The sequence below is a fragment of the Eutrigla gurnardus genome, assembly GCF_963514095.1.
Source record: "Eutrigla gurnardus genome assembly, chromosome: 5".
NCBI classification, from domain to species: domain Eukaryota; kingdom Metazoa; phylum Chordata; class Actinopteri; order Perciformes; family Triglidae; genus Eutrigla; species Eutrigla gurnardus.
In genome coordinates, this window is record NC_139919.1 from 24,770,762 (window position 1) to 24,798,382 (window position 27,621).

The 27,621-nt window shown below is 45.6% G+C and overlaps 2 protein-coding genes across 2 annotated transcripts; both read right to left on the reverse strand.

Moving 5' to 3' along the window:
• Positions 1 to 12,929: 12,929 nt before the first annotated feature.
• rhogd (ras homolog gene family, member Gd) lies at positions 12,930 to 16,651 on the reverse strand. The gene is made up of 2 exons (XM_084009030.1): positions 16,539 to 16,651; positions 12,930 to 15,922 (listed from the first exon to the last, which is right to left on the reverse strand). The coding sequence occupies exon 2, from the start codon at positions 15,891 to 15,893 to the stop codon at positions 15,318 to 15,320; it is 576 nt and encodes a 191-aa protein (XP_083865156.1). The 5' UTR covers positions 15,894 to 15,922; positions 16,539 to 16,651; the 3' UTR covers positions 12,930 to 15,317.
• Positions 16,652 to 18,290: 1,639 nt separating this feature from the next.
• Positions 18,291 to 27,111, reverse strand: fhdc2 (FH2 domain containing 2). Its single transcript, XM_084009029.1, has 12 exons — positions 26,919 to 27,111; positions 25,250 to 25,835; positions 25,084 to 25,145; positions 23,408 to 23,510; positions 23,041 to 23,126; positions 22,705 to 22,805; positions 22,325 to 22,395; positions 21,994 to 22,101; positions 21,694 to 21,764; positions 21,140 to 21,257; positions 20,893 to 21,057; positions 18,291 to 20,800 (listed from the first exon to the last, which is right to left on the reverse strand). Exons 2-12 carry the CDS (start codon positions 25,715 to 25,717, stop codon positions 18,956 to 18,958), a joined length of 3,198 nt encoding a protein of 1,065 aa, XP_083865155.1. The 5' UTR covers positions 25,718 to 25,835; positions 26,919 to 27,111; the 3' UTR covers positions 18,291 to 18,955.
• Between the last annotated feature and the right edge of the window lie 510 nt (positions 27,112 to 27,621).

Sequence of the window (27,621 nt, forward strand, 5' to 3'; positions counted from 1 at the left end):
TGAGATAGAAGAGAATTGCTTTGGACGGAGTAAAAGCTTCTATATGTAAACACAGGGCTCTGTTTATTGAATTAAAAGAAAGACAGCGGCACCGTGTGTGTGTGTGTGTGTGTGTGTGTGTGTGTGTGTGTGTGTGTGTGTGTGTGTGTGTGTGTGTGTGCAGGGAGTTTGTGGCATGTAATACTAATGAATTCTGATCGCTCCTCATCTCTCAGAGTTTCTCCCTTCAAACCAAGTTAATGTTTCTTTGTTCAGTAGATGCATGTAGACTGAACAGCTGACAACTGTCCTTCCCTTTTCTCCCTCCCGAGGCCACGCTCGACGACTCCAAGGGAGCAGGTTTCCTTTTTTTCTCTTTTTTCTTTTTACAGCACTTTGGCAGCAACATGCATTCCTCCACTTTTTTTTGCATACAATGTTTATACAGACCAGAGGGGAGGCAGAAAAAAAAAGGGCAGCACGGCTTATTTCCTGACTAAAACATGTCCCAAAATACTTTTATTAAAAAAACGTTAGATAATAGGTGACAGAAGGACCGAATGCATCTGTCTCCTGTCTGGACGGGAGAATGAAAACTGTACACAAGTGATTAAAAATACATTAGTGGGAGCAGCCGTCTCCTGACTTCATACCCGATCCCAGGGGCTCCGGCGGCTGATGCATGAAACAAGCCGGTATTTGTTTTTGTTCGACGCAGGTAGCATCGGTTCCCAACAGGGGGTTTGCCGTTAATGACTTAGCCGAGGAAGAGCGTAGGTGTTGGGGTGGGTTGGGATTAAAAAAGGAAGGGAATAAAAAGCACGAGCGGGAGCTTATCACCGAAAGCTAATTAGTCTTTCAAATTTATGCAGGAGTGTTGAGGTTTGTAGTCTGGAGAGAGCTCATGAATTTCAAGGTAACTCAGGCAGTGACAGCGTTGTTTACTACTTTCAAATTGTTGTTGCATCTGACTTGTCGAGACCATTTTAATTTAATGTGTGAAATAGAGGCTTTGATTTAATGAATTAAAGATATTTTGGGGAAATAAGCTGATTCTTGTCGAGACAGCGGTCAAAAGGTATGTATGTATGTTAAATACTGCATGAAGCGACAGGCCGGCAGCAGGTTAGCTTAGCATGAAGGCGACAAAACCTGCTGAATGCACCTTTAAAAGGAAGTGTGATTTGTTGAACACAAAGACTGGATGTAAAAAATGACAATTCACCATTTTACAGGGCGTTATGTGCCAGACTGTTTCCTGACCGGGAGGAGAAACGTCTTGGACTCAGTGGAGATGTCATTAATTAATTATTCTTTTCATCTAGAAAGCCAATAAGTGGGGTGAATTAGGGTAACGTGGGACACATTTTTCCGACTTGTGTACCATTTATCCATATGAATCCCAAACATTAGCTCATTATAACATTATGCCGTGATGAAATCCTTAAGATCTTCCCTAATTAAAGAAGAAGAAAGATGAATGGCACACACATCCTCCTGGGAACTATGGGGGAAAGTGTCTTTTAGTCCAAGTCCAAGATAAAGAAGATAAAAAGAAATGAATGGCTGTCATGTGATATTACAAGATATACTACCATTTTGCATCCCACAATTAAATGAAACAATCCAGAATGGTAAATCATTTTCTATTCAAACTGAATGGCGTTCATGAGCAGGGAGAACTGTGGGAATATGGAGTACTGGTGTCGTTTCACTTGAGCCTAAACCACCACCTAAATGGAACGGGGCCATAATTCATGTTGTTATTACACCGGTGTTTGGGTAGTGATGCAAAGAATTAGCCTTCGTATTAAAGGGGAGGTCCGGGTGATCTGATCAGGATCCTCCTGGATGTCTCCCCTCAGAGGTTTTCCGGGCACATCCACCTCTGGGAACACTACCAGGAAAGAGTTGCTGGGGAGAGGGGCATCTGGAATCCCCTACTAAGCTGCCCCGTGACCCAGCCCAGGATATATTCTATATATAACAGTCAAATATGTTCAATTTAAAGTTGCAGAGGAAGAGAAAAATACATTGGAGCTTAGGTGTCCCACATTGCACTAGTCCACCTGTATTTCCCATAAAATCAAAATATCCATAACATGTCAACATTCATCATGTGCTGTGTATTGATTTCTTAATATGCAACTTAAAACCCGCTCTGTGCCACGTTTCCAGCCTCCTGTTCTCTGTGACTTCACGGGTGAAATTTAAGACCCAGGCCTTGTTTAGCTCCCAGAGACCGTTTGCCGTGTTTAAACACGGCCCGTTTCCCCCAGATTGAATCCCAGCTCCGCCGGTCGACTTGCCCGCCAGCCATTCGTACCCTCCTCTCTCGTCGGCAGCAGCTCTATGTGTGTCAGGGCCGGGATGGAGTGTGCCTGCTCGCAGACAGACAGCCCGGTGGGATCTCTGCGTCCACCCAGCTCCAGGCTTTATTACCTCCATCTGTTTCCCGGGAGCGAACTCCAGCTGTGGCGAAACAACAGCAGCGCATTTGGGGAAAGCAGCAGCCTGATTTAGGAGTCACAGCACTCCCAACGTCCTCCTTTCCACTCGCCATGCATTTCACAAATGTTTTGACAAATTGTGCCTATTTTTTCCCCTCTCTCTCTCTCTGTATATTCCTATCATTTCCTGCTTCCATCTAAGATGGATGTCCTTCCAACCTCACTCATCATGCTCCTGTTGCTCTCCTCCATCTCCATCCGCTGCTCCCATCACCTTCAACCCTGCTCTCGAGAATGTTATTCAGGATGCTGCTCTCCCCGTCGGCCCGAGAAACGCCCGTCCTTTTTATAGATTGTTTAACTTCCTGTGCGCTCATTCGCTTGCACACATGCAAACCATACACGCACATGCAATGGAGAACAGTTTTCCCCCTGCTTCTCCTCTCAGTCTTATCAATAATTCAAACCTCACTCGCGGCGGCCCAGGCAGGGTGAGGCAGCTTGGGGCTTTGAGCAGAAGGTCAGGCCTCACCAGGGCCTCTGGGATGGCATTAATTAGATGCTTCCTGGTGCCCCTAAACAAACATCTCCACACTGGAATCGCTCTCATTACCCTTCTCCTCGCAGCAGGTCCTGAAGACTCTGACATATCCTCACAATAACACCAAACGCTTTCGCCCTTAACTGCTCACCTGTCCCTGCCTTCACCGTTTCCCACCCCCCCCCCCACCCACCATGTTTGAAACACACACATAACCTGACCTCGATCTCTAACCAAGCCCCCCCCGTAGCAGCTATTTCTGCCTCCCGCTAATACCCCAGTGTTTATGCTCTTCCTCGTCCCGTCACACCCCTCCGTTCTGACCTCCAAGCTGACCTCTGTTGCGCTGATCCCCACCCCTCCTCTCCTCCTCCTCCTCCTCCTCCTCACAACCCACTCACCCGAGTTTGTGTCCCAACACCTCATTACAAGAGTGATGGCTCACTCACGCTCGCTATCAGGCTGTCCGAGGCAGCCGCCTCCGTCCTGATCTGCGGCCATCCATCTCTCTGGCAAAAGGCGGAGGGAGGAGGACAAAGAAGTAAAAAGTGGGTTTAAAGGCAGACAGATATATTGAAGAAGTGCTAAAGCATTGAACTTCAGACGAGACAAAGTCTTCTTATTAAAATGATGGTGGAATAGGGAATCCATGTTTTTTTTTCTGTGACAAACTATTCATGCGTGGGCGATGATATTTCCCTTCTGGGTACTAAAACCCTGAAAATTCAACCCATAATGCCGCAATAATAAAAGTCTGTTGTACATTAGTTCTTTGCTGAATTTGCATCATGAAAATGTCTGCATCTAAGTGCTGGTTGAACATGATTAACAGTCTCTAGCCACGCTAATGGCGCTTAAAACTCATATTTCATCAAACAAAAACTACAAACAACCTTTGCCTATTTTATATCAAAAAGAGGTATTTTAATGTACAGTTTAGCTATAAAATGACAGTGTTTGCTCCTGTCAGTGGATGGTGCTTGGTTTTTGGCAGAATATCTCATTTTTCAGCTTAAATATGAATTTTTATTGACTACGCTAACATGCTAACATTTGCTACCCATCACTTATCAAACAGGAATAAATACTGCAGGTTAAAATTCCGAGATTTTCAACTACGATGCACATTTTTTGATTAATTTTCCTCAGGAGGCATGACAACGCTCTCATTAGAGGAAAAATGAAGTGACGCATCGACAACATCTGTCAGAGGACCCTCGAGGTCAAATCACCTGCTTTATCGACGAGACCATAAACCCTCATCCTTCACCCTCAGCCGGTCTCGATGTCTAACCACAGTGGCCAAACATACTGACACACACACACACATAACTCCACAGCGGGCTACCGAGGCACAGTTTATCACCGAGGCAGCCAGGTGGGAGAGTGCAGTTTGCCTCGAGGCATTCCTTGGGCTTGTCTTTCCAGCAAGATAAAGGATGAAGCGGTTGTCTTCCTTCCCTGCATAGTAAGTCTGATTTAAAGGGGAAACAGAGAGGAGCCAAGATATCTCTCCCTTCCCCGCTGCTTCTGATATTGATTGAAGACCAGCAGGGAATGAATCGCCGGGTATCCATTGGTGTGTCATCGAGAACCCGGAAAGCTTAAAATTGGAATCTTCTGTGTCGCCCAACACCCGAGGCCTCCGGCATATTAAAGACATCGCATTATTACACTCATTTTACCCTGCGTCCAGTCGGTGTCGTTCCCTCACAAAGACAAGTCAGAACCTGAATATCTCTAGTCCTTAATCCTTGACCTCAAGCAGACAATGTCGTCGCACTAAATATTGGTTTTTATAAGTCAATTTCCCCCGGAGCTCCTCATTTCTTTTTCTTTTTTTTAAAATGCACTGCCGAAAAACAAAGGCTGGTGGAATTGGATATTAATTGTGTTCCATCAGAGTTGATTACTAGGATTGTGTGTGTGTGTGTGTGTGTGTGTGTGTGTGTGTGTGTGTGTGTGTGTGTGTGTGTGTGTGTGTGTGTGTGTGCGTGCGTGGACACTGCGTGGGCTGGTGAATCATGAATCTATTTCGGTATCGGAGAGAAGCAACGCTGAGCATATAATTACAGTCATCTCTGTCAGAGAAGGGAAGTCTGATGGAGACCAGGACACGACGGGCTCAGCAGGTTGATTGAAACACACTGAGCAATAACTCGTATTTGCACTTTAACACCGGCCTGCAAGTGTACAATCATATACAGAGAGTAGGACTCCGGGAGAGCAAACTCATTTCAAGATTCTGTTACCGGGGAATCGAGCGGGATATCCGAGTTGAAAATTAAATAAGATCCCTGCTTCTCCTTCGAGGTTTGCCCCCCCGAGGGAAATCCATCTCTTCTCATCACACCAGAGGCTTCGTGATGAATTCCTCCTCATTTTTCGAAGTTCATTTTGCACAACAGGATCAAAGATGCCGTTCACAATGATGTTCTTTGAGAGAGTTATACGCGTCCTCATCAAAGGATACAGTGTATTTAAATGGGTAGGAAAGGGTGATTTAAAAAAAAAAGCGTGGTCATTTTTTTGGAGCAGATTCACTTTGAAAACCTTGCTTCCAGGTGTCAGTGCTTCTTCAAGGGAATAACCCAGCACCAGGCACTATATGATACATAATGTATGGTTTCATCTAAATCTGGTTGTTGAAGATATGAAGCTTCTTTTTCTTTTTCTTCAGCCACACACACTTTGGTTCGAGGGATGGATGGCTTTGTCTGTCCGTCTTTTGTTTTTTTTATCATAATAGACTAAATCCTTTCATCTAAATGAGTCACATAGCATTCAAGTCCAAGTCATTTTCATCACTCAAATCCAAGCTAAGTCTAGGTCTCTCTGTAGTCCACCATTCGGGTCCAGATTCAATATATTTTATGTTACTAATTAACAAATGTTAGCACGCTAACACTTGGCTAATATGTTGAAGCCCTGTTTTGTTCTTCCTCCTCTCTCTCCTCATTTCCTGTCATCTCACTACTGTCACAACCATGAATAATATATATATTAAACATGATTTAAAAATGTTATGAAAAAACTACACTTTTCAAAACACACGAGGGCAGAGGTCACAGTGACGATGTCTTAAAGGGTATGAGACCGACTCCTAATAGATTCCTTTCTTGATCCTCTTTTTTACTTCCCAAGCTTACATTCAGCTCAGCGCTGTGGGCATTAGGGATTCTCACTAGATGTTTTATTCAGTACAAATCTTGTTCATTTACCAATGTGCTTTGTGCCAAGTAGACAGTGTTGTCTCCTCTCTTCAGCTGTGAAATTAAAACTGTGGGGAGAAAGAGAGAGAGAGAGAGAGAGAGAGAGAGAGAGAGAGTGAGAGAGAGAAAAAAAAAATAACCCTTCGACGGGGAAATGTGTGGCTGACCTCATATGTGCAGCCACATCTGTGTGCAGTGACGCATGCACAAATAGCATGTCTGTGTCTGGGCAAATGTTTAATGCATGAGGAATCTATGTAATGTAATTACAGTGTACGGTGTGAAATTGTTTGTATTTGTTTTGGTGAGGCCTGGTGGAGTGTTTACAGTCATCCTGACCTTCATTGTGGGAACACACAGAGAAGGCAGGCAGGGGTCAAGCAGGGGGGGTCGACGGGGGCAGCGGTGGGGGAGGACGTAGACTTTATTAGCGATTAGTGCAGAGCCCCAAGGGGGGGATGCAGCTTCAATTACTGCACACAGCTTGCTTCCCCGAGCCATCGAGGGAGCCGAACCGCACACTACTAATCTGCAGATACAACATCTGGAGGAGACATCTCTCTTGTCGAGCCATCGGACCTCTGGAAGACTCCAGTGAACGCTCAATCTGGGAATGGAGCTGTGATTTCTAACAGTGTCAAGATACAAACATGTTTCCAGGGGGAAAGTGGGATGTGCACACGGAAATGTCAGCACGAGGTGTTCGCTGAGGTGATCTCTCATCTCTGTGTTTTCCTCTCCTCTCATCTCCTCTCATCTCCTCGGTTACGCTCTTCGCTGTCTAAGTGTCAGCCTGCAGATTACCGTAGCATGTGAACGGGCTAATTTCCCGTTTCCATGGTCACAGAAAAAGCTGTCAGTCTCAGTATGTCAGATGTTATAAAAGCAAACCATCTATTAGGGCACTCAAACATGCGCTGTCTACACACTGCTTCACATCAACACAGAAAAACACACACATCGAGAGTTTCTCACACAATTTTGTGCAGGGATTGCAACGCCGGAAAAGTTGGGCCACGTAATATTTCCTGTTGATGGATTTTGAGTTGTGTATTTAATCAAACCATGCCTATGTATTTTTCACTCCAGCTTCTATTCATTAAGACTTTACTCTGAAAACACATCATCAAAAGTCTTATTATAGATATTTCGGATTATGTGCTTATGTGCATCACATACAGTTAACAGTCTTCTCAAAACATTGAGTCCATATATTATATCTTTCTCATATTCTTTATATTTTATGAGTTCTCTGCTGCCATCTGGCAAGAAATACAAAAGTATCAGCTGCCATACCAGCAGACCTTCTTTTTCCTGTGTCGCATAAAGGGACTACAACTTGCATTTCGTTGAGCAAACATTTGTGTAGAATGACATTGAATGAACCTGCAGATTAAAATGCACTTGAAACGTTTTCCTTGAATATTGTCGTTAATTTTCATTTTTTATAAAACCGTGGCAAAGACCTGTCAGTGATGACACCTAGCATATCTATTGCCTCCTAATGGCTCTGAACATGGCAACGGCTGAGCCGGTGGCTTGCAGCTAACTGTGCTAAAAGTGCACTCCACTATATCTTCATATGGCAAATAGTTGTTTGGTGTTATATTAAAGCTCTGAATCATATATATTGCACCTTAAAGTCCAAGACTTGAGTCTCAACTCTCCAGCTTTATGTAACTTTGTTGGGGAAACAATCTCACCTTAAGGGTCCATTTATAGTCGCTCTGGAGCTTTTGATCATATCACATGATCTCTGTCAGCTCAAGGATTTTTTCCTTTTCATTTTTTTTTCAGAGCACTCTGTGTTGACTTAAAAGTTGAGTTCCAGAGTTCATTCCTGCTCTTTCTCTAAGTTGTATTCTGACTCATTTTTGGCCCATCGATAGTTTGTAATCCCCCAGACTTTTTGAATATAAGTATTCTGCTTCGAGGAGGATAAAAATATCCAACCATTCATGTCTGTATCCGTTGGGTTTACATGTTAGATTCAGAACAAGAGACAAACACAATGAACAGAGCCGGCTGTAAATGCATACATTTCTCTGCGGATCCACTGGAGTCAGAAACAAAGAGGACAGGAGGAGATAGAAGAAAGGAGGGAAAACAGTTCTCAGTGCTTACTTTAAGAGAAGCTGCTGCCCCTGGGAAAGCTGTATTTTTCTTTTATCTGATTCAGTCCTCACTGGCCACCTAATTGCAGCTTGAGCAGACACTAATGATAGTCACATTTGAAACTGCAGTTTCTCAAAACAATGAGTCCGACGTCAGACAAAACTCCTTGAGGGGAGAAAGACCTTTAATAAAAACCGACAGATGAAATTTCATTTTTGTCTTTTTGTTGAAATGCAGCTTCCACAATGCACCAAGACAGCCTCCGGGGCAATATAGTGTACCCCGTCCAGAAGAGGCTCAACTGGCGGGGCCAACCTCTCAGTAATCCATAAACATTTCATACACAAACACACAACCCAATCCCCTTTTCCTCACATGGGACGAAAGACAATTGGATTAACTCGTGGAACGGCGAGGACTCTTTCCCTTCACAGCTTATAGCACCTGCAAGTGCCATAACAGTGTCATCCTCTATGACAACAAAGCCTTGACAAATGAAACTGAACCAAATGAGAGATGCAAATGTGCATTTCAAAGAGCAGAGATCCGCAGTGGAAAAAGAGATTGCCTCTGACCACGGGAAAAGCCCGAAGCCACAGATAGGAGGAAAAATAGCTCCCTTCTCCACTAGAAAGCATTTTTCCACCTGGTTAAGCCACGCAATCTACTTCCATGTGAGCAGAACGGTAGAAATCTGCTCCTCACAGACGAGACGGGTGGGATCAAAGCAGGCACAGCGCTGCAGGAGAGCAGTAATAGAGGCAGCACGGGATGTTCTACGTCCACACACACACACACACACACACACACGGAGGCCACCGTCCAAGAAACTTTCTCTCTCAAAGACTGAAAGACGTGTTGTTTTTTGGATGACGCATCAACAGAGGAACGGTGTCTACATCCATCCCTCATCTGCTCGTCTGGCTGAGGGTTTGCAGATGTTATTGCAGAGTTGGCGAGCATTTTCGTGTCGGTTCGGTTCTGGGCAGTCTAAATCACAGAGTGACCTTTTGCCTCCTGCCCGGATTGACAAGTTTGTGAAAAGGTTCCGCCGCCTTTGCTGACGGATCCGGTGGAGGGATCGCTGACACTGACGCACGCCAGACGGCAAAACGAAGGCCGAGAGGGGACGGGAAGGAAAAAGAGAGGGATGAGGAATGTGGCTTGTTTAGACTTAATGGTGTCTTGTCATATTTAGAGTCATGACAGCTCATAAAGACAGAGCATAAAACCAAAGTTACAGCTGGTAATCGGGGAGGGCAAAAGGCTCTCCGCATGTGGTCCGTCACATGTCCCGTCCAATCTTAGTGAAGAACCGCGAAGCTCAAGAACTCAAGTCATCGATTGCTCTCACTTACATCTAACCGCGGCTTGTCCCACCAAAATCTCTCCTTTTCTCTCTCTTCCTGCCCTTTTCTCATATCATCACTCCAACCCCCGTAGGGGGTGTGAGCGTGCTTCTGAAAAAGTGTCAGAGTTGACTCGCTCCGGCACCCCGAGCCATCTGGCCTCTCCGCGCCGCGGCGATACAGACATCACTGCATTGACAGCGTGTGAACAGCCTCCTGCACGCATCCACAATGGCCACATAACACGGGACGTCTAATCAGCCCGCTTCCATTCTGACTTTCTCTCAGAAAGCAAACAAGGGGCTGTTGAAGAGGGACACTCCAGGACTTTCTGTTCCCAACGGTGTCACTTCAGTGACTCACAGGCAGCGGTTTCCCACCTCCAAGCTGCGAACCAACATAATTATGTCTTGAGTGGACCTGGGCGTCTGTTGTTCTCTCTGTTCAGCTCCCCTCTTTACACGCTTATCAGCGCCTGTCGGTCTTCATTTGGGTTTGGTTCCACGCTCTCCAAAGAGCTGTGGGCAATATAAACGCCCAAATGAACTGCTCAATCAACAACAACATGTGGTGTTTTATGAAATACGCTTTCTTAGAGTCAGATTAGAAGATTGATACTGCTCTGTGCGTTCAATATAAAGCAACAACTCATAAGCTTAGCTTAGCATCATGGAAAACGGGGAATCGCTAGCCTGGCTCTGTAAAAAAACAAAAACAACAACCTCCAAAGCTCATCAACACGTTATCTTGTTGGTTTAATCCAAGCTAACTGGTGACAGCCAGCAGTCGTTTAGCGGATATATTAAAACTATTCCTTTAAACCAACCACTCAGCCCAGAACGTATAGTGTCAGGTCATCTTAGCGTCCTACTTTATCCACTAATCTTCCCTCCAATTTACATTTGGAGACCAAAGTCTTACCCTCAATCATTATTTAGGTCCTTTTTGCTGTCTTTCCATTACCGTCTCAGCAATACACTCTGCAAACACAGCTAATGGTCTTCACTCCCCCTCTGTGTTCCTGTGCAATCTCATTTCCCTCTCCTGCAGCTGGAACAGCTTGATTTGAATGCAAAACTGAAGCTTTTTTTTTTTTTTCCAGTCCCGGTTAGAGCTGCGGGGCCGTCTATTAGATCAAGGTTTTTTTTCAAAGCTTCTTTCGTAGAAGAAGAGTAATATTCACACTTCCTTGACTGAACAGTGCCGAGAACTGCCTTGCCTTCTGGCCTCGCCGAGCTCATCATCAAACGGACAGTGAGAGGGAGGAAAGATAAAGGGAGATTGAGGAGTGATGGACAGAGCTGAGATCAAGGTCCAGGCGGAGGCCAACACTCCCACTCGCTCCACGGTGATGACTCACAGAAGGATTATCTGCTGGTTGTCTTACCCTGGGCTGTATATTTCTATCAACCAGGCGGAGTGAAATCTCACCTTCTGATATGTTCAAACACAAGGTTTGCAAACATCTATAGCACGCCATAAACTAAACGTCCATTCACTTTGGTGTCACAAGAAGATTCATGAAAATGTGGAGTCTTCCCCGTTTGATTTATTCATCTTGGATGTTTTTATCTTGAATGCGACTGCGGTGTAGTCTTAATAATGCAGAGGCAAGCAGCACTAGAAACTTGAACCCAGTATCAACATTTACATGAGGTTGGTGTTTAGAGATTGCAATGCCTACCAGAATGCACTGGGGCAAATGACTCATGGACTCCTGCAGTGTTTATGCTGTTATGCCATTCAATGTGCACACTTTCCATAGTTATACAATGACTTATTGTGAGCGGATGTCATCAGACCGAGGCAGCGTTACTGATTAGAAGAATCTAGACTAGTTCAGCCAATAAACCTCCTGGGAGCTGAATTACATCACCTTTACTCCCGCCCTGAGAAGTTTATGGTTTCTAATCATAACGATATAAAAGATATGATTGTTTCAGGTCAATGACATTCAGCCTGAAAGTGAAAGTGCATTTTTATAGATTTTAGTATTCAACGGACTAATCCCCTTCACAAAGCCATGGTTACATGACATTTCTTTTCCTGTTTTATCATCCTTTTAATAGTGAGTTAATGTCTTCTCTATGAGAGAACTACAAGTCACATGTCATTGATCACGTACAGGTCATTTAAGTCTGTGTTATAAAGAGACAAAAAGATAATTACACAGACGGATTGTAAGCGTCATTTCCATCTGCAAAAGGGGTTCACGTTTGGGGTTCACCCTTAAAGCCTCGGTCACGACTCACTTAACTGTGAATAAGGTTTAGGCTTATTGTCTTGTTGCTATGACAACAGCTTCAGATCATTTTAAGCCAGGTTTGAAAATCCAGGCTTGTGCCAAATCAACAATCAAATACAGCTCACAACAAAGACACTATGCACACAAAGGATAAAGGTCAGGTCTTATTTGACGAGTATACACATAAAGGAATGAAGGCACTCCTATTGCAGTACTTAAAAACAGATGACCTTAACCGACCCAGGTCTCCAGTAATCCACCAGCCCTATAGCTAAGCGCATTGCAGACTCGCTCATCCTGTCTCATCTTATTTAACCATCGCACTGCTCTGTTGTGCATGCTGAGCAGCGCCTTTTATAATTCATACTTGGCATTGTTCACGGAAACAATATATCAATATAACGCGGGCATTGGCAAAAGTTTTAACTGGCTGTAAACATAAATTTCAGCATCGTCTTGGCTGTAAAACATTTAGACAAACCACAGAGGAAATGGGCTCTGAATGTTGCTGCAGTGATTTTGTAATGAGCCTTTGGTGGGGTTCAACACATTTGTCATTTGTCACAACCACCACCCATAAAGGTCAAGGGGATTTTTCAGAGTAAGCAGCACGCCGGGTTTTTTTAAGCTCCTGCTCCTGATTGGACTTGTGGGTGTCTCGAGTTGAGTGATGGCCCTGGAAACCGGATGGGTATAGACCATTAACTCCAAATGTACAGGAAAATTAGTCTTTGAAGAATGGCACGCTTCCTGGATAATATGGCACTGTGTCCATCTAGTGTTCGGACATGGTAATTGAAATAAAGAAGAAACCGAGTGACAATCAGGTCAAAATATGTATGATAGAGGAACATAGTATGGTTTCCTGAGCTGAAAATAGGAGACGCTGTGAGTAAATGTGTGACTCAGTTCTCAGCGTGACTTTGTTCTTCCATTTATACCACACAGCTGAGCAGCAACGTACCCACGGCCTAGTATACTAGAGCTCTTTTGTGAAGCGACAAACGGTGAGGAAAATAATATAACAATAATAATAAAAAATGTCTGGTTTTAACCATTTTATTTGGCATAATTTAAAAATCATCTCACTGTTAGTTCATTTATACAAATATGCTTTTGTTATATATAAAACAATTACAAACAGATTTCTACAAATCAAGTTCCCAGTGTAAAAGCGTAGTACCACGCACACGGTAGCATACAGCTCCGGGACACAGACAGAGAGCCCACAGGTGTATGTTCCACTTCAACAGCATTATCTGAGTGAAATCAGGACATGACAAAAAAAAAAAAAAAAAGCTCACCACAGTTGACAGTTTGACATATTGTGCTCTTACATTCAACCCTCCACACACTGATATGGGAACACGTTCACACCCTTCGTCAGACCTCACACACCGCATCGCTGTCGTCACACAAAAAACCTCCCGCTCGTGTTGCGCTTTGCTTATGCTAAACTTTACACAGGCCACAATCTAGGTTGACATATAATACACCCCCGCTCGAGTGAGTAAATGAATAATAACTATAATAAAAGGGTTCGGTTATTACTGGCAGCTGAAAGCACAAATGAGCAACCAGTCATTACTTTAAAAAAAATACTTTTATAAAATGTATAAAAATGTGACAAGGCACATACCGCCGACGCAGCTCTCGATAACCGTATGAACAAGTTGTGCTAGTGCCTTGCCCTCGCTGCAGCCCGCGACGCAGGGATGTAAACCACAATCTGTTGAAGAGGTGCAGGCCTGAGAGCGTTGTTTCATGTGCTCCATTTCACAAATGCACACAGACTTGTCGCGCAAGATGACAGTTTAGCAGCTGTGTCTCGGAGAGTTTGAGGTGTGTTTACTGGCAGAATACAAAAATGAAACCCAGAAATGGTTGGACCTGCATTTGAAAGGTCTCGTGGCACTTGCATCACCAGGTTTGACAAAGGAGCACGGCTATGGTCTTTGGTTTAGATAAGGCACCTGACCAAATAATGGGCTCCTTGTATATTGTAGATAAACTGCTGGTACAGGGAGGAGAGATTGGCAAGGCTGCAATGACATGGTGCTTCTTCCCAGATGAAATGACTTTCCACTACCAAAATAAAAATAGGCAAAAGGGCATATATAGCCTAGCACAAGCCAGTTAAAAATATTCTGGTATTATATGCAATACTGAATCAATGAGGCAGTGGTCAAAGCCTGTTGACCTTAAATGTAAGGCAATAATGTAAATGACAAGGGGAGCATTATGGAGTTCTGGTTTATCAAATGAGTATTAACTATTACACACAAACATCTTACTGATCAAATAAACATAAGCTATTACAAAAAATATATTCCACTTTGGCCATAATCACACTCATAGGTTAAAAACATTTGAGGAAAAAAAAGATTCATTTACAGAGTAAATTCAACATAATTAGACAAAATACAGTCCTCTTTGACCCCATCCTGTCAAAAGGTCATTCTTAGGCATGTTTTAATGGCACTCGGTATGAGCCTCAAGAGTTAAGACGTAGACAGAGGAGACTGCGGTCAACCTGACTGCCTGATATGCCAGCTCGAGCAATCCTGTACCAGTGTGGGCTAATTTGGTAAAGGCCTTGTGACACCTGCTCCTTTATTACCGACGAGGGCAAATGGTTGGCCGATTTCAATGGGTCTGGCTTATCTTCAAAGGTCTACTGGCTCTTCCATCCGTGGCAGAACAGTGCAAGAAGCTGGAAAGGCAGCCTGCCAGACAGCTCTAACATGCCAGACTGAGCACAAGGGGAACTGTAGCTAGAGTTTAACCTCTAATCTGTGCATATTGGTTATGGGGTACTGGCATTCGTCTGGGTGTCCTCACGTCACGTCTGGACTCAAGCTGCTTGACATTAAAACCTGGTCACCCTCTACTTGGCTGGTTATTACATCTAAATAGGCAAGCCAAAGCATTTTGATGGCGATGCTGCTTGAGACTCATGAGATGCAACCTAGGTGAGAGTATGAGGTAGTCATTATTTCTCCACCGGAACAAAGGCAGATCTCTTCTCTCCAGTCAAACAGGGTAGCTTGCGTGGTTGGTTTTGGATGTTACTATGGCTTGTGACAACCATGATCAGCATTTATAAGGCAAAGCACAGAAGCTATAAATCTAGAACAGATGTAAAATTGGAGAAAAGTGTAAATATCAAAAGTTAAAATGTAAGAAAAATAGGAGATCCGGTCTGTTGCCTCCGTTTTGGCATAGTCACTTTGGTGATGACGGCAATGGAGTGAAATCCTCCAGGAGATGAATAAGAAAGAGGAGTAACGGAGGAGCTGAAAACAAAGTCTAAACTGCTAGAGGTGGTATGGAGGCAGCCAGGTGACAACGTTCATTCCTCAGCCTTCCTTTTGCATCTGTGGATCTCCCATCATCCCTCTCCAGTCAGAATCTGGGAACCATTTATTACAACAGCACGCACTTCTTGGGGTTCTTTTTCGTGACTGGATACAACACTGCCCTCACAGCTTCGGCAAAGACCTCCCTGACGCCATCCTGCAGCAGAGCAGAACACTCCATGTATTTAACAGCCCCGATCTGCTTGGCCAGAGCATTTCCCTGCTGCTGGGTGGTAGGAGCCAGGCCCTGCTCCTTCAGCTTCTTCACTGTGTCTGCATCGCCCCTCAGGTCCCTCTTGGTGCCCACCAGCAGGATGGGCACGTTGGGGCAGTGGTGAGACACCTCGGGGTGCCACTTGTGCCTGACATTGGCATGGGAGGAGGGGCTGCCGATGGAAAAACAGATGATGAAAACATTGGTCTGGGGGTAGGAGAGCGTGCGTAGCCGGTCGTATTCCTCTTGGCCGGCTGTGTCCCACAAGTTGAGGCTGATGGTGCGGCCATCCACGCTCATCTGGGCACTGTAGTTGTCGAACACTGTGGGAATGTACTCTTCTGGGAAGGCATTGGTGGTATAGGAGATGAGTAGGCAGGTTTTACCGACTGCCCCGTCACCCACCACCACACACTTTATGGTCTGCATCCTGCCTACGACCACTGGGGCTGCAGCACCTGACAACAGAAACAAACGGGCACCTGAGTAAGTTATAATTACACTTCATCATACCCCGACAGGCTACTCTTTTCAACACCGGCGATGAGGAAGATAATTATCTTGAAGCGACAACGGGTAAAAAACTTTGCACACGACAGTTTTCACGGTTATAAAACTTTTCCACCAAATTAGCAGACGAGCTAACCGCCGCCAACGTTAGCTCGTCGATGTAATTATGGTTACATAGTTAGCTGCAATTTCAGCCGTCAACTAGTGGACGACGTGTGAAAAGTTTACATGTGTAACTTAACTACAGTCTTTGAACAAAGGACAGCGGGTGAATTAAAAGTAAGACGCCTATTTTCTGGCCTTAATTATTTCGCACCGTTCACTTTTATAATACTAGGCGTTCCCCCGGTGGCTAGCATCAAGCTAAGGAACTAGCGCATTTAGTGGCTAACAAGCTAGCTAGTTAGCAAACAAGTTGAAAGTTTATTTGCAAGCGACTTCTCAAAAAGCTCTGGTCCCAAGAACCTCCCGCTAGTTGCTCCAAAAATTGCATTATATTCTAATGTATGTCTCAGAGGTAGTTACTTGTTGTAACAGTGAAATCTAACGGATTTTGTGACTTACCGCCACTTGGCTTTCGATCTCTTTTTTGCCTGGTATAGTCAATCACAGCCGCATCCGGGGAGCTGTCCAGTACGTAAAAATCGACGCACGGAAACAATGCAAACTGGTAGTTGTAGTTTGGTTTTGTGACAGGGCTTTTCCTTTACATGCCCTGACACTAGATGGCGATGTTAGGCGGTTCTGTTTTCCTGTGATTTTGCTTGCATCATGTGACCCTGTGCTAAAAAGTTTAAGTTAACAGCACTGTTATACGAATCTCATATCGGCTGTAACTTCAAGTGTGGTCACAAAGGAATATCAGAAAAACAAGAAAGTGTTTTTTTTTAATCACTTTTGATTAATTTACAGTATTGACAGTTATTTAACTCAAAATAGGAATATTTCAGCATAAAGATACTCTATTGCAAGTCAAAGTAATTGCACTTATGAGAACAATTAGAGACAAAATAAAACAGCATTTTAATGTGTGGTAGCTGATTGAACTGGAGCTCATTAACGGTAACAATCCCTCATATTTTCTTTATCTCATATGCATTTAAAATTAACGTGCAAATAAATGTCAGGTAAAAAAAATATATGATACTGAAATGAATGCCGAAGTATTAGTACAGAGTAGCAGGGAATGTAAATACTTAACTAAAGGCCTACACACCTCAAAACTCTCGTTAAGTAGTGTAACCTACATGAGGTAATGTTCTTGGTTACATTGCATCACTACTCATATACCAATGCAGAATAACACCCCATTCACATAGTCTTCAATGTCATATTCAACTGCCACATTTATGAATTAAGTGATCCAAGTGATCCATGGCCACATTGATTAAGGTTTAAAACATGTACATTACACACACAAAAATGATAGACTGTGTAACTTGTCTCCCTAAAGTGACAACTGTTTAAAACGATGTCACTAAACCATCACACTTTCAACTTAAACAATTTAAATGCAGCCAATCTGAAGGCCGTTTGTGAATACCAGTCTGTTTAACATTTCATGAGTCTAAACGCATGGATGCCTAAAGACTTTCTGCTCTTACTTCCCCCTTCCACACTTCTCGCCCATTAAATCCCAGTGTGTCACTGTGTGTGTGTGCATGCATACCCTGCATACAAAGACCATTAACAAAACATATCTCTTGGACCTCATCCTCTCTTTGGTCCTATATTACTTATTCACCTTCAAGCAAGTCATTATTCTCACCAAGCCAGCGCTTTCAGATCAATGCAGAATACACGAAAGGCATCTTAAACAAGGACCACTTTAGAGTACTCTGTCCTGCACCCCTGGAGACACGTCGATGATGTCACCTCCATACACTGAGGCAGGTTAAGAGGCCAGCGCTGACCGACAACCGGACACTCAAGAACACAAAGAGGCACCGGTTTATTGCCTTTCCCAAGAGGTTCTGGCGTCACCGCAGCCTATAAAGAGAGAATTCCCACTGGGACCCTACACCCACAGTCACCCTCCGCCCCAACCCTTGCACCCCGCTATTCTGCCAGTAGATTCCCCGGGACGTCTGCTGCATTTCCATGACAACAGCCACTGACAGAGACGGGGGGTGACTGTGTCAAGAGATGTAGCAGCAAGAGGGAGACAAGAGTCGAGTGAGAAAAATGAGGGTGACAGGGAGAGAAGACGGCAGGATGTATGAGGAAGGGTGGAGGCCTTGAAAGTGAAAACTTGTCTGAATACAAAACACACAGTTTTTAATTTAACAGACGAGCTCCATTCTCAAGGACAGAAAGTACTCAGAAAACCATCTTTATTCATCTTTTCTTTTATAAATCAGCTTAACACAGTGAATAACAACCAATGCTATTCAATAAAGTTATAGAATCTTTTGATACAAAATAACATTGACAAAAAAAATGACAGTATTCATCTCCTTGCGGCCTCTTCTTCAGTTTGTAAAGTGCATCGGAACCATGAGGCCTCTCAACAAGCGGATAAACAGTTCGATATTGTACCAGTATTGTATGAGTTCAGGTGGGGCTGCACAGTAAGACGAGCCAAGTGTGAGAACACAATGATCTCTTAGCCGAGGGGTCACACATTTGGACAAATCTATGTTTCCCAAATTACAATCTTTTTGTAAAGTCACATGGTTGTATTTTGCTTCCTGTTTTACTGCTGTTCAATACATGAATAATGTAAGATGGGTGGTCTTATGGTGTCCTGTTGCCTGCAAAGGACACACATTGGATTGAGGATTGATTCTGCTATTGGATAATCAATATCCTCCTCTCACATATGTAGGACCTAAGCATTCAGAACTACATACACATTTCATAATGGCTGAATTTAGATTATGTAGAGCAGATTAAGACTACAAATCTGACAGATGAGTCACACTCTTCATAAATGCCCACACTGTTTATATGAAACTGAAAAGACAAGCACTTGTTCGCCATCACCTCCACAGTGGCGTGGCTGCGGCAGCTCGAGGCATTTTGGGACCGGGTATCCGTGAAGCTGAGGGGATTTTAGAGCTAGCAGGAGAGGTGCTTGTCGTCTTGGCGGTTTTATTTCGGGCGGCGGATATGACCGCCGTTCGTATGGTCTTGGCCGTGGCGGAGGACGGGCTGTGGGCGGTATGGGGCTGGGAGGGCGGCGGTGTCTCAGATTTCGGGGCGAGTCTTTTTGACACACGGAGGGCGGTTCCTCGGACGAAGGCTGGCTGGGTGCTGCCCGAGACCTTCTCTGTGTCGGATCTGTCTGAGGTCCTGCGGGTTAAGTTGGGCTTCCCCGGAGTCTGCGGCTCACTTACAGCCGTCTCCCGTGCGCTGTTACTGCGTTTCACCTCTGTCTGAATGGCGGCGGGCCGCGAGATAGGAGACGAGCGCATGGATATGCTGCGAGGACTAGACAGCCGGCTGGAAGTGGGTGGGTTAGCGGAGGAGGTTGGGGCTCCATTTGAAGGCTCAGTTTTGGAGTGCACCCTGGGAATGCTTGTGCTATTGGAAGGTCCTGCACGTGACACGAGTCCCCTTTGGGACCCTATTCCACGACGCACGGGGATCTTCATGGTTCGAGTCTCCTCCTTTGATGTAGGCGACCCCGGAGTTGCCCCCGCTCGGAGGTCACCCTCCCTCTCTTTCCTCCACTTGGAGCAGAGGCTGGGTGCGGGCCGTGGGAGTGGTGAGGTCGGGGGTGACAAAGCGTCGTAGGACCGGAGACCTTTCACCAGAGTGTGGCACTCTAGTGTTTCCCCCACACGGGAGTAAGGCCTCGCCGTCTCCCTCTCAGGATGTGGCAAGTCGGAGTACTCCTCTGGCTGTGCTTTGCTGAACTCCGGTAGACTGGAGGGCATCCAGTTCTCCTCTACAGGCGTGGACGCCACATCTGTGTCCGTGTGCTTTATCGAACCTGCTTCAGGCAAAGGCAGCACCGCGCTTGTTGTTACGGCGGGCGTCTCTCTCGCCTGCGGTTGGGCCCGGACCCTCTCCGGAGCATTTACAGGTGATTGCGATTGACCCTCGGACCTCTGGTACCTTAAAGACCCAGTCCTGGTGTCACTGTGAGAAGGTATTCCACTTGTATGAAGAGAGTGAGGTACAGGCTCGGCAACACAAGGGCCATCAGATTTACTCTGAACGGGGCAAGGATTGCCGGTCCCTGGCAGGCCGAACCTATGCCTATGAGTGAGGGTCTGGTTTTTCACAGAAAGGGCAGGTGTATCAGTGGATATTACAGCAGAGTTCGTACAGGAGCTGGGTGAAGATTCAGTGGTCATTGAAACGACGTGTGAAATCTCAGCTTCTTGTTCAAGTCTTGTTGTCTTCGATTGGCCTTGCAGCACAAAAGAAATGCTTTCAGGCCCGCGGTGCTTAGCTGCAAAGACACGTCCATGCTGAGACCTTCTCCCGGGGCCTTCGGTCTCTGGGGAGCTACAAAGCACGGCAGTGGTCTCGTGGTCAGAGGAGCTGCTGGAGTGATAACTGGTCGACGTGGGGCTGCTGCCCAGCTCAGGGAAGTCCTTGAGCATGGATGAGTTGTGGAGATTGGCGTCGTTGTGGAGGTGATGGGAGTGTCTGCGGGATTCCGAGCTTCTCAGGCTACGTCGACTCCAAGTGTGGGTCAAGTTTTTCTCCAGCAGTTTCTCCAGCTCGTCTTGGTTCTCCTGACACGGGGGCTCTCTGGCGAGGCTGTGGCCCAGGTCCAGCCCCGTACAAACAGCCACGGAGCGACGCTTCTCCCCGATCTCCCGCTGGCGCTCCAGACGTTTCTGCTCCTTCAGCTCCCGCTCTGCATTCTCCTGCAGAAAAGGGAAAGAATCATTAATTTGTCAGTTACTATTAGTGCTGAATTATGCTATATTTAAAATAATCAATATTTTCCAAATCTAACCTGGACGGCTTTTTGGAAGCGGAGGCAAAACGAATGGAAGACCCTGCACGCCTCCTCCAGTTTGAAGGTGCTGTCATCTTCACAGAAGAACTCCACCAGAGCCTGACTAGACATCCTCATGCCCTCCACCTCATCCTCCGCCTCCTTCAGACGCTCCTCCGCCACCTGCACAGAGGCAACGTGTGCACAGTCATCCTTTGAAACAAGACATTAGATGAGGTTTTATGATACAGACTAGGTTTCATACCTCCAGGAAAGGTTGTGTATGCTGCTCAACTTCTCCCTCAGCCTGGATGTTTGCCTGGAGGGCCACCACTCTGCTTTTTAACTTGGATAAGTCTTCCAGCACGGACTCCTCACTCAACCTGCAGAGAAAGAGAGGATATATAATACACAATTAAAATAAGAAGTTCGACAGGAACAGCTGTGCAACACATCTTAAAAAAAGGCTCTCATAACAAAAACTTGTTGACTCATTGCACCCAAAAAAAGATTGGAGTTGCACGCAGGAAATTCTTTTGATTTTAAAAGCAGATCAAAGATGATCATTCCTTAACACCTTGCAGATAAAGTCTCCTGCAGAGTTTAAATATTGGCTTGGAGTATCAATGTTGTCATGACCCACTTTCTCTCAGACAGTTATTGCCAACAGCTGGGCCTTGTTCCGATACAACAACGCGATAGAAATTGTGTTATGTTTGTTTTAGCAGCCTGTTGGGGTGAACTGATGTTATTAAGCGGGGCTTGTATATTCCCTGAGAGACAATCGCCCAAGGATCCGAGTTTTGGGAAGAGACTGACCTGGAGGCGGAGCCTACGTGGCCTATTTGGCTGGGAAATGACAGTAAACTCTGGTCCTTTTTCACAGCTTCCTGTGGAGACAAACACAGATGATTATCCAGCTATTGTTTCCACGAAGCAACACGTCATTTGCTAATGTTGACACAATAATATGCTTGGTGGAGCAGGCTCGAGAGGCTACTGTTCTCTAAAACTATTTTGTGGTCGGAAACTGTTGTTTCTTGCAAAAACGGCACTAAAATATAACTATAACTTATTTCTCATGCCTCTGTTACAGGATATTCAGTGGTCAGTGCTTACCATTGCTACAAAATGCAGCAGATTCATGCCCGGCTTGTTGGCTTTGGTGTCAGCCAGTTTGAGCAGCGAGGAAATTCGGAAACCAGCGGCGTTCCCTGCATATCCACCCTGAGAGGCACATACAAGGTCAGAATAACACAAACACAACGTGAGACGACTTTAAACAAACAACGATACAAAACCCAGGTGCACAGTCAGAGTGACGCCCCTGAACACACACACACCCAGACCCCGAGCAACCGGTGTATTGTATCACAGATAAAAAAGGACTGATTCTCCTTTGTCGCGCTTCAGAAGAAAGAAAAAAGAAATCAAATAAAGAAGCACTCACAGCGTTCATGTAGTTCCCTGCTTTCAGCACCAAACGAAGGATGGAGTGTAATTCGGGACAGCTCAGCAGCTCTGGGAGAGGAGACAGGCTTTCAATACTGGGCCTCAAGGTTGAGAATTAATGAGGATGGATGTGTATGCAGCTGACGTCAAGGCCTCAAAATGAATCAGCAACTTTGTTTTGAAGAACTGTGACTCAAGCTGACTGGTGAATCAACTATCATACCAAAAAAAAAGTCATCAGTAAGCCTTTCTGAATGCGAATTGCATTCTGGGTAGAAATGTTACCACTCCAGACTCTTTCTAAAAAAAGGAGCATTTAAAAAGGGACCTAGATCTTTTTTAGTAGTGGTGTACACAACTCCCTGCTGATTACTTTACCTCTGGCCGCCTCCCTCAGACATCTGGCTGCCACACACAGAGAGGTCACAGCGGGGTCGAACTCTTGTTGCAGGATCATTGCATCCAGACGAAGGCGAAAACTAATGGAAGAGGAAAGAGGGGGACGGATGGATGGATGAATGGGGCAGGGGCGATTGAGGATGGAGACAAAAAAAAAGGGCACTTCTGATCAATCATCAGTCAAATAAGCACACATCAACACAAAGTGAAGCATGTGAGCAGGACAAGTGTCTCCTTAAAACAAAAATTAAAGAAAGTGGGACTGTAGTGGAGATAATTTGGTTAATTTTATCCAATCTAAGATTAAGGGTGTACCTGGGGACTTCCATCAACAGCAGCAGGAAAAGATCAGGCTCTCCGAGCCAGCTCCGCTCCCCACTGAACCTCCTCAGGCGGGACTCCTGAGAGAGAACAGATGCTAAGTCAAAGCAAAAATGCAGCTTCGATTGAAATAAAAAAAAAAAACGAGGAAAAAAAAACAACAACATGCCGTTAACAGTCAATCCCAATATCTTTCAGCGGGACCTTCTATGGAAACAGTCCAGCATCATACCACATGGTGTAAAGGCAAACGTTTGATCACCCTAACCAGAGCCAGATGATGAGTAAAAGGAGAGGGAGTGAAGGGGGTGGTGGGGGGTTGTCACTCTTGTATTTGAACGCCAAAAGACAGATACTTTACCTCCTCGCTGTCAGGCAGCAATTTGCAGAGCTCCGTGAGCTTCTCTGCTCCGTAACGGTCCCCAGCACCATGCCTGATGTCCTCAACGATCTCCTTAGCCGGCCTGCGGAAAAATGACACACAGACGTGTTTTTGGTGTGACATCATCAACACATGTTAACGTGCAGTGGGGTTTTTCAGCCCCGACGTCTCTCTCGAGAAAATGAGCCGTATCAGCTCTTTGTTTTGCCTTGATCACGCGATGTTTAGGCTTATGCCGCCGTTATCAGTGTGTGTTGGAGAGCGAGGGTGGGTCGACGCCACGCCGGCGACACGAGGTGGCGTATCCACTGGGTAAATAAGAGGCAGACATGCAGGGTCCGAGAGGCTTCAGGGGGGGTGTCAAGGTGAAGGAACAGAAACTGTTTGACCCCTGACTTACTTCCTCTGAGTGACACATCTGTCCAGCAGTTTTCCATTATCCTCTCCCCCTCCCCCCGCCCTACTCACATACTCCATTATGTGCACGCTACTGTGTGTTTGTGTGGCTTAGCCGCCTCATTCAAAGCTCAACATCCAATTATTTGACACGCAAGAGTTTAGAGTCCACCAATGAAAACCTCCCTTTCAAAACAGAAACAAAAACGTGGTTCAACACTCTTATTGGGTGTTGTCCTCTCTGTCCCAACTAGTTCTACTGAACACAAACTGCTCGGTGAAATGGCCTATAAATAGAACGATCGCATAATAAAAAGAGATATTGAGACAGACAATACAAAACCGTTTTTTTGTTTAAACTACGCCCACAATTCAACAGTATTCTGTCTGTGTTTAGAACAGCAGGCAAACACGCTCCCGACAAGACAAAATGTTTGTGTGCATAAGACTGCATGAGGTTCTTTACAAATAATGGCTTTCCCTACAAGTCCTGACAAATCTGGTAGAGAAAAGAACAGCGCTTAGGTTGAGTCTCCAGGAACCTTTCACCCACGCTTGGAACAATTATGTCTACCTGCAAATATCACATATGTCATGCTTTTAAACCTCAAAAGTGGTTAGAAGAATATATCGGACATTAACCTGCGTGTAAATGTGCTTTAACGATAAAAACAGCCCTATTCATTCCAAGAAGGGAAGCTTTGTTTGAGGCAGGCAGGCATGCTAAACAGGCTTTAGGGGATGGATGAATATGACAAGCCACCAGTGGGGTCTCTCTCTGTCGGGGGTAGACACTCTTTAAGGGCATCAGCAGGTGTCAACTCTGACTCCTCGGGCCACTAACCCACCACCCTCCCAACCCCCCCTAGTCCTGCTCTGGGGGTCTGAGGGTCAGCTTGCACCCTCCCCTGCACCTGTCTCCTGCAATATACTTGTATCCCCTCCACGACACCGGACATCGTCTCGCCTGATGAGACTTCACACTTCTGACACACACACACACTTTGATTTATGGCCACACGCTCAACTCAAGAGATGTACTGATCCCCAGGGCCCACTTGGACACACTTCTGTTTCCTGCTCTCTCCATTTTGACAAATGGTGACATCCACCAAATGTAGACAAAAAGACTTAAACTGCTCAAGTGCACCACATTGTCCAAATGTCTTGATTTTTGACTGACCAACAGGCCAAACCCAAAGATTTGTAATTTACAATACAAAAGTCTTTCAGCTCTAGTTAGAAATGAAGTTGCTTACATCTTGAACTGGCGTAGAAATATTCCAATGTTCATACTGCGTTTGGAGTCCAACAGGGAGATCTGTAAAGAGGCCAAGAGCACAATTAAGGGGAAGTAAAGTGCTTGAAAGCAAAAGTCTTTCTAAAATAGATGTAAAAATATCACTGCCATCCTCCTGATCTGACCTCTTCCGAGCTGTCCTGGGGGGATCTGCAGCGCAGCAGAGTAGACCTGCGTCTCAAGGTGCTGGTTCTGTCCTGAGGCTTACTGTCCTTTTGGCCAAACAGCTCATCCAGAGAGTGGAGGTCTATGGGGAACTCGTCCTCGCCAGAGGCCGCCCCGTTCCACACGCTCTTCCTCCCCTCCACCTTCTCTTTGGGGATGCGCTCCCAGTTCAGCTTCCTCAGCCGGCTCCGGCGAGCGCTGTCCGCCCGGCTGAAGGGCGAGGAGGACCCGGGCGGTGGTGGTGGAGGCGGTGGAGGCGGCGGAGGGGGCGGTGGAGGTGCTAGGGCAGGCGGCGGAGGGGCGACCAGCACCGGACGTGACTCCATGGCTGTCACTTCCACAGTGTCGGGGGCAACAGCGGGAAGGGCAGGCTGCGTTCCATGAAAGGCGCGGGATTCCTTGACGGCCACTGTCAAGTTGATGAGCATAGAGACCGTCTGGGTTTAAGAGGGAGAGGAGAGGGAGAAAGTGGGGGCGAGCGGTCTCTGCTCAGTAGGCCAGTGACGTTTTCTCCAGCGAGGTCAAAGGTCCATCTACAGTTCCAGCCTATAGGAAACAAGACAACAAGGCATCTTATCTCAGACGTTATTGACCACGGCGAAGGCAGGAAATCAGTGCTGCTCCTCCAGTATTAGTATTTAGTCGTCCGATGACCTCACCTTGAGCTTCCCTGACACCTGGCCTCACTTCTCCTTTCATTAGCCTGACGCCAGCGCAGTGACCGACCTAACAAGTAGTTGGAGCTAACCCCTGCCTCAACCTTCAGTGGAAGGTTCAAGGGGGCTTTTGGGGAAAGTACAAGCTGACTACCCCTCTGCAGGCTGTTTGAACAGCTTGTCCCATCCTGTTCGGGTTCACCTCGGCACACGTCTCCCTTCTAATTAGAATACATACTCTAAAGGCGAGTGAAGATGCAAAGATACCACAGAGATGAGGAATGGAGGGTCTGCAACTTCAGAGTCATGACTTTTCCTCATTTTCTTTGTGGTGGTGGGGGGGGGTTAACATCTGAAAGCCTTTATACACTTGCACCGACACGTTTTAAGCAGGATTAGTGATGCAATTAGGGTGACTCAGAGGTTTCAGGTGTCTGGTTCAGGGAAGCGTCTTTAATCAGGACGTGGCTCAGCATTTGGCCAAAAACAAAAAAACACACATCTCGTCCTCTCACTCACGCGCGCGCCCTGAACATGAATCACAACTTTTTTTTAAGGGGAAACTTTTTTTCGGAGATGCGCGCGATCGCCAAACTGTTCCACCGCGCGCACGAGCGCGCAGCAAAAACCGCCGCTGCTGATCTCAGCCCGCATCATTTAATGAGATCGGGATCATGACAAGCGGAAAAAAAAACTTTGATAAATCGTGATGGAAAGTTACGAGGGGGGAAGTGAGACACTAATCAAATCAAACCACTTCAAATAACTTTTAATTTAATAAACTTTTTTTTTCCATGTTGACATTTTCTTTATGCTCCCAAAACCGGTTATCATAACCGCACTTCTATCTCTCTCTCTACTTGAGGTTTACCTCACAATAAAAGTGATGTTTCAATTAAAAGGTTGGCAAAACATGGTGAAAGTCATTCTCATGTCTGATTCGGGACAAACCCAATCAAGTTATTTCACTTACCTGCCGTTAACGGCTCCTCTTCAGCGACGTGACGCCGCAAACACCAACAAAAGCTCGCGGTGTAATTCTAGGAGACTTCGGTACATTTACGCTTCAAACCCTGTTGTTTTTTTGTTTTTATTTAGTTTTCTGTATCTTCTTTATCCCGGTGACTTACACCCCTCCACTCACTGCAGTCCTCCTCTCTTTCTCTTTCAACTTGCAGGGAAACTTCCACACAGCCCAGCATGAACGCGCAGACGCTCGTCCCCGCTCGCTCATATGGTTTATTGTATCCTCCCAGTTTTCCCATGGGTGGATGTCGGGGATCTCGGCTCGATCTTAACTCCACTTTATTCAACTTTCAGTCATCGAAGACTTTGCGATGGGACTGAATGTGTGGAATGTTTGCCATGTTGAAAAAATATTAAATAAAAGAGTTATCCTCAACACAATCAATAACCCTAAAACATGTATCTTTTAGATTATTTTTTAATGGCATTGATACCTTATATTATGCCTTTACAATCATGTTTGCCCAGATAAGATTGTGCATGAAAGCCTGCTGTCTGGAGTTGTACTGACAACCTGATAAGGCTCTATTTCAGGCTAATCATCATAGTGGGCAGGACTCTGATCTGTAATTGGTGCAGAAGGCCTTGATCATGCTAAGAAGAATATGCCATTGAGAACCTGAGAGAGGGAGCAGATGGCTATCAGACAT

Coding starts and splice junctions, on each gene's coding strand:
- rhogd (XM_084009030.1), bottom strand. CDS start 15,893: ATGCAGACCATAAAGTGTGTGGTGGTGGGTGACGGGGCAGTCGGTAAA.
- fhdc2 (XM_084009029.1), bottom strand. CDS start 25,717: ATGCTCATCAACTTGACAGTGGCCGTCAAGGAATCCCGCGCCTTTCAT. Junction 23,511..25,083: donor TTTCTACGCCAGTTCAAGAT/GTAAGCAACTTC, acceptor ATTTTTCCGCAG/GCCGGCTAAGGAGATCGTTG. Junction 21,765..21,993: donor TGCTGCATTTTGTAGCAATG/GTAAGCACTGAC, acceptor TTGTCTCCACAG/GAAGCTGTGAAAAAGGACCA.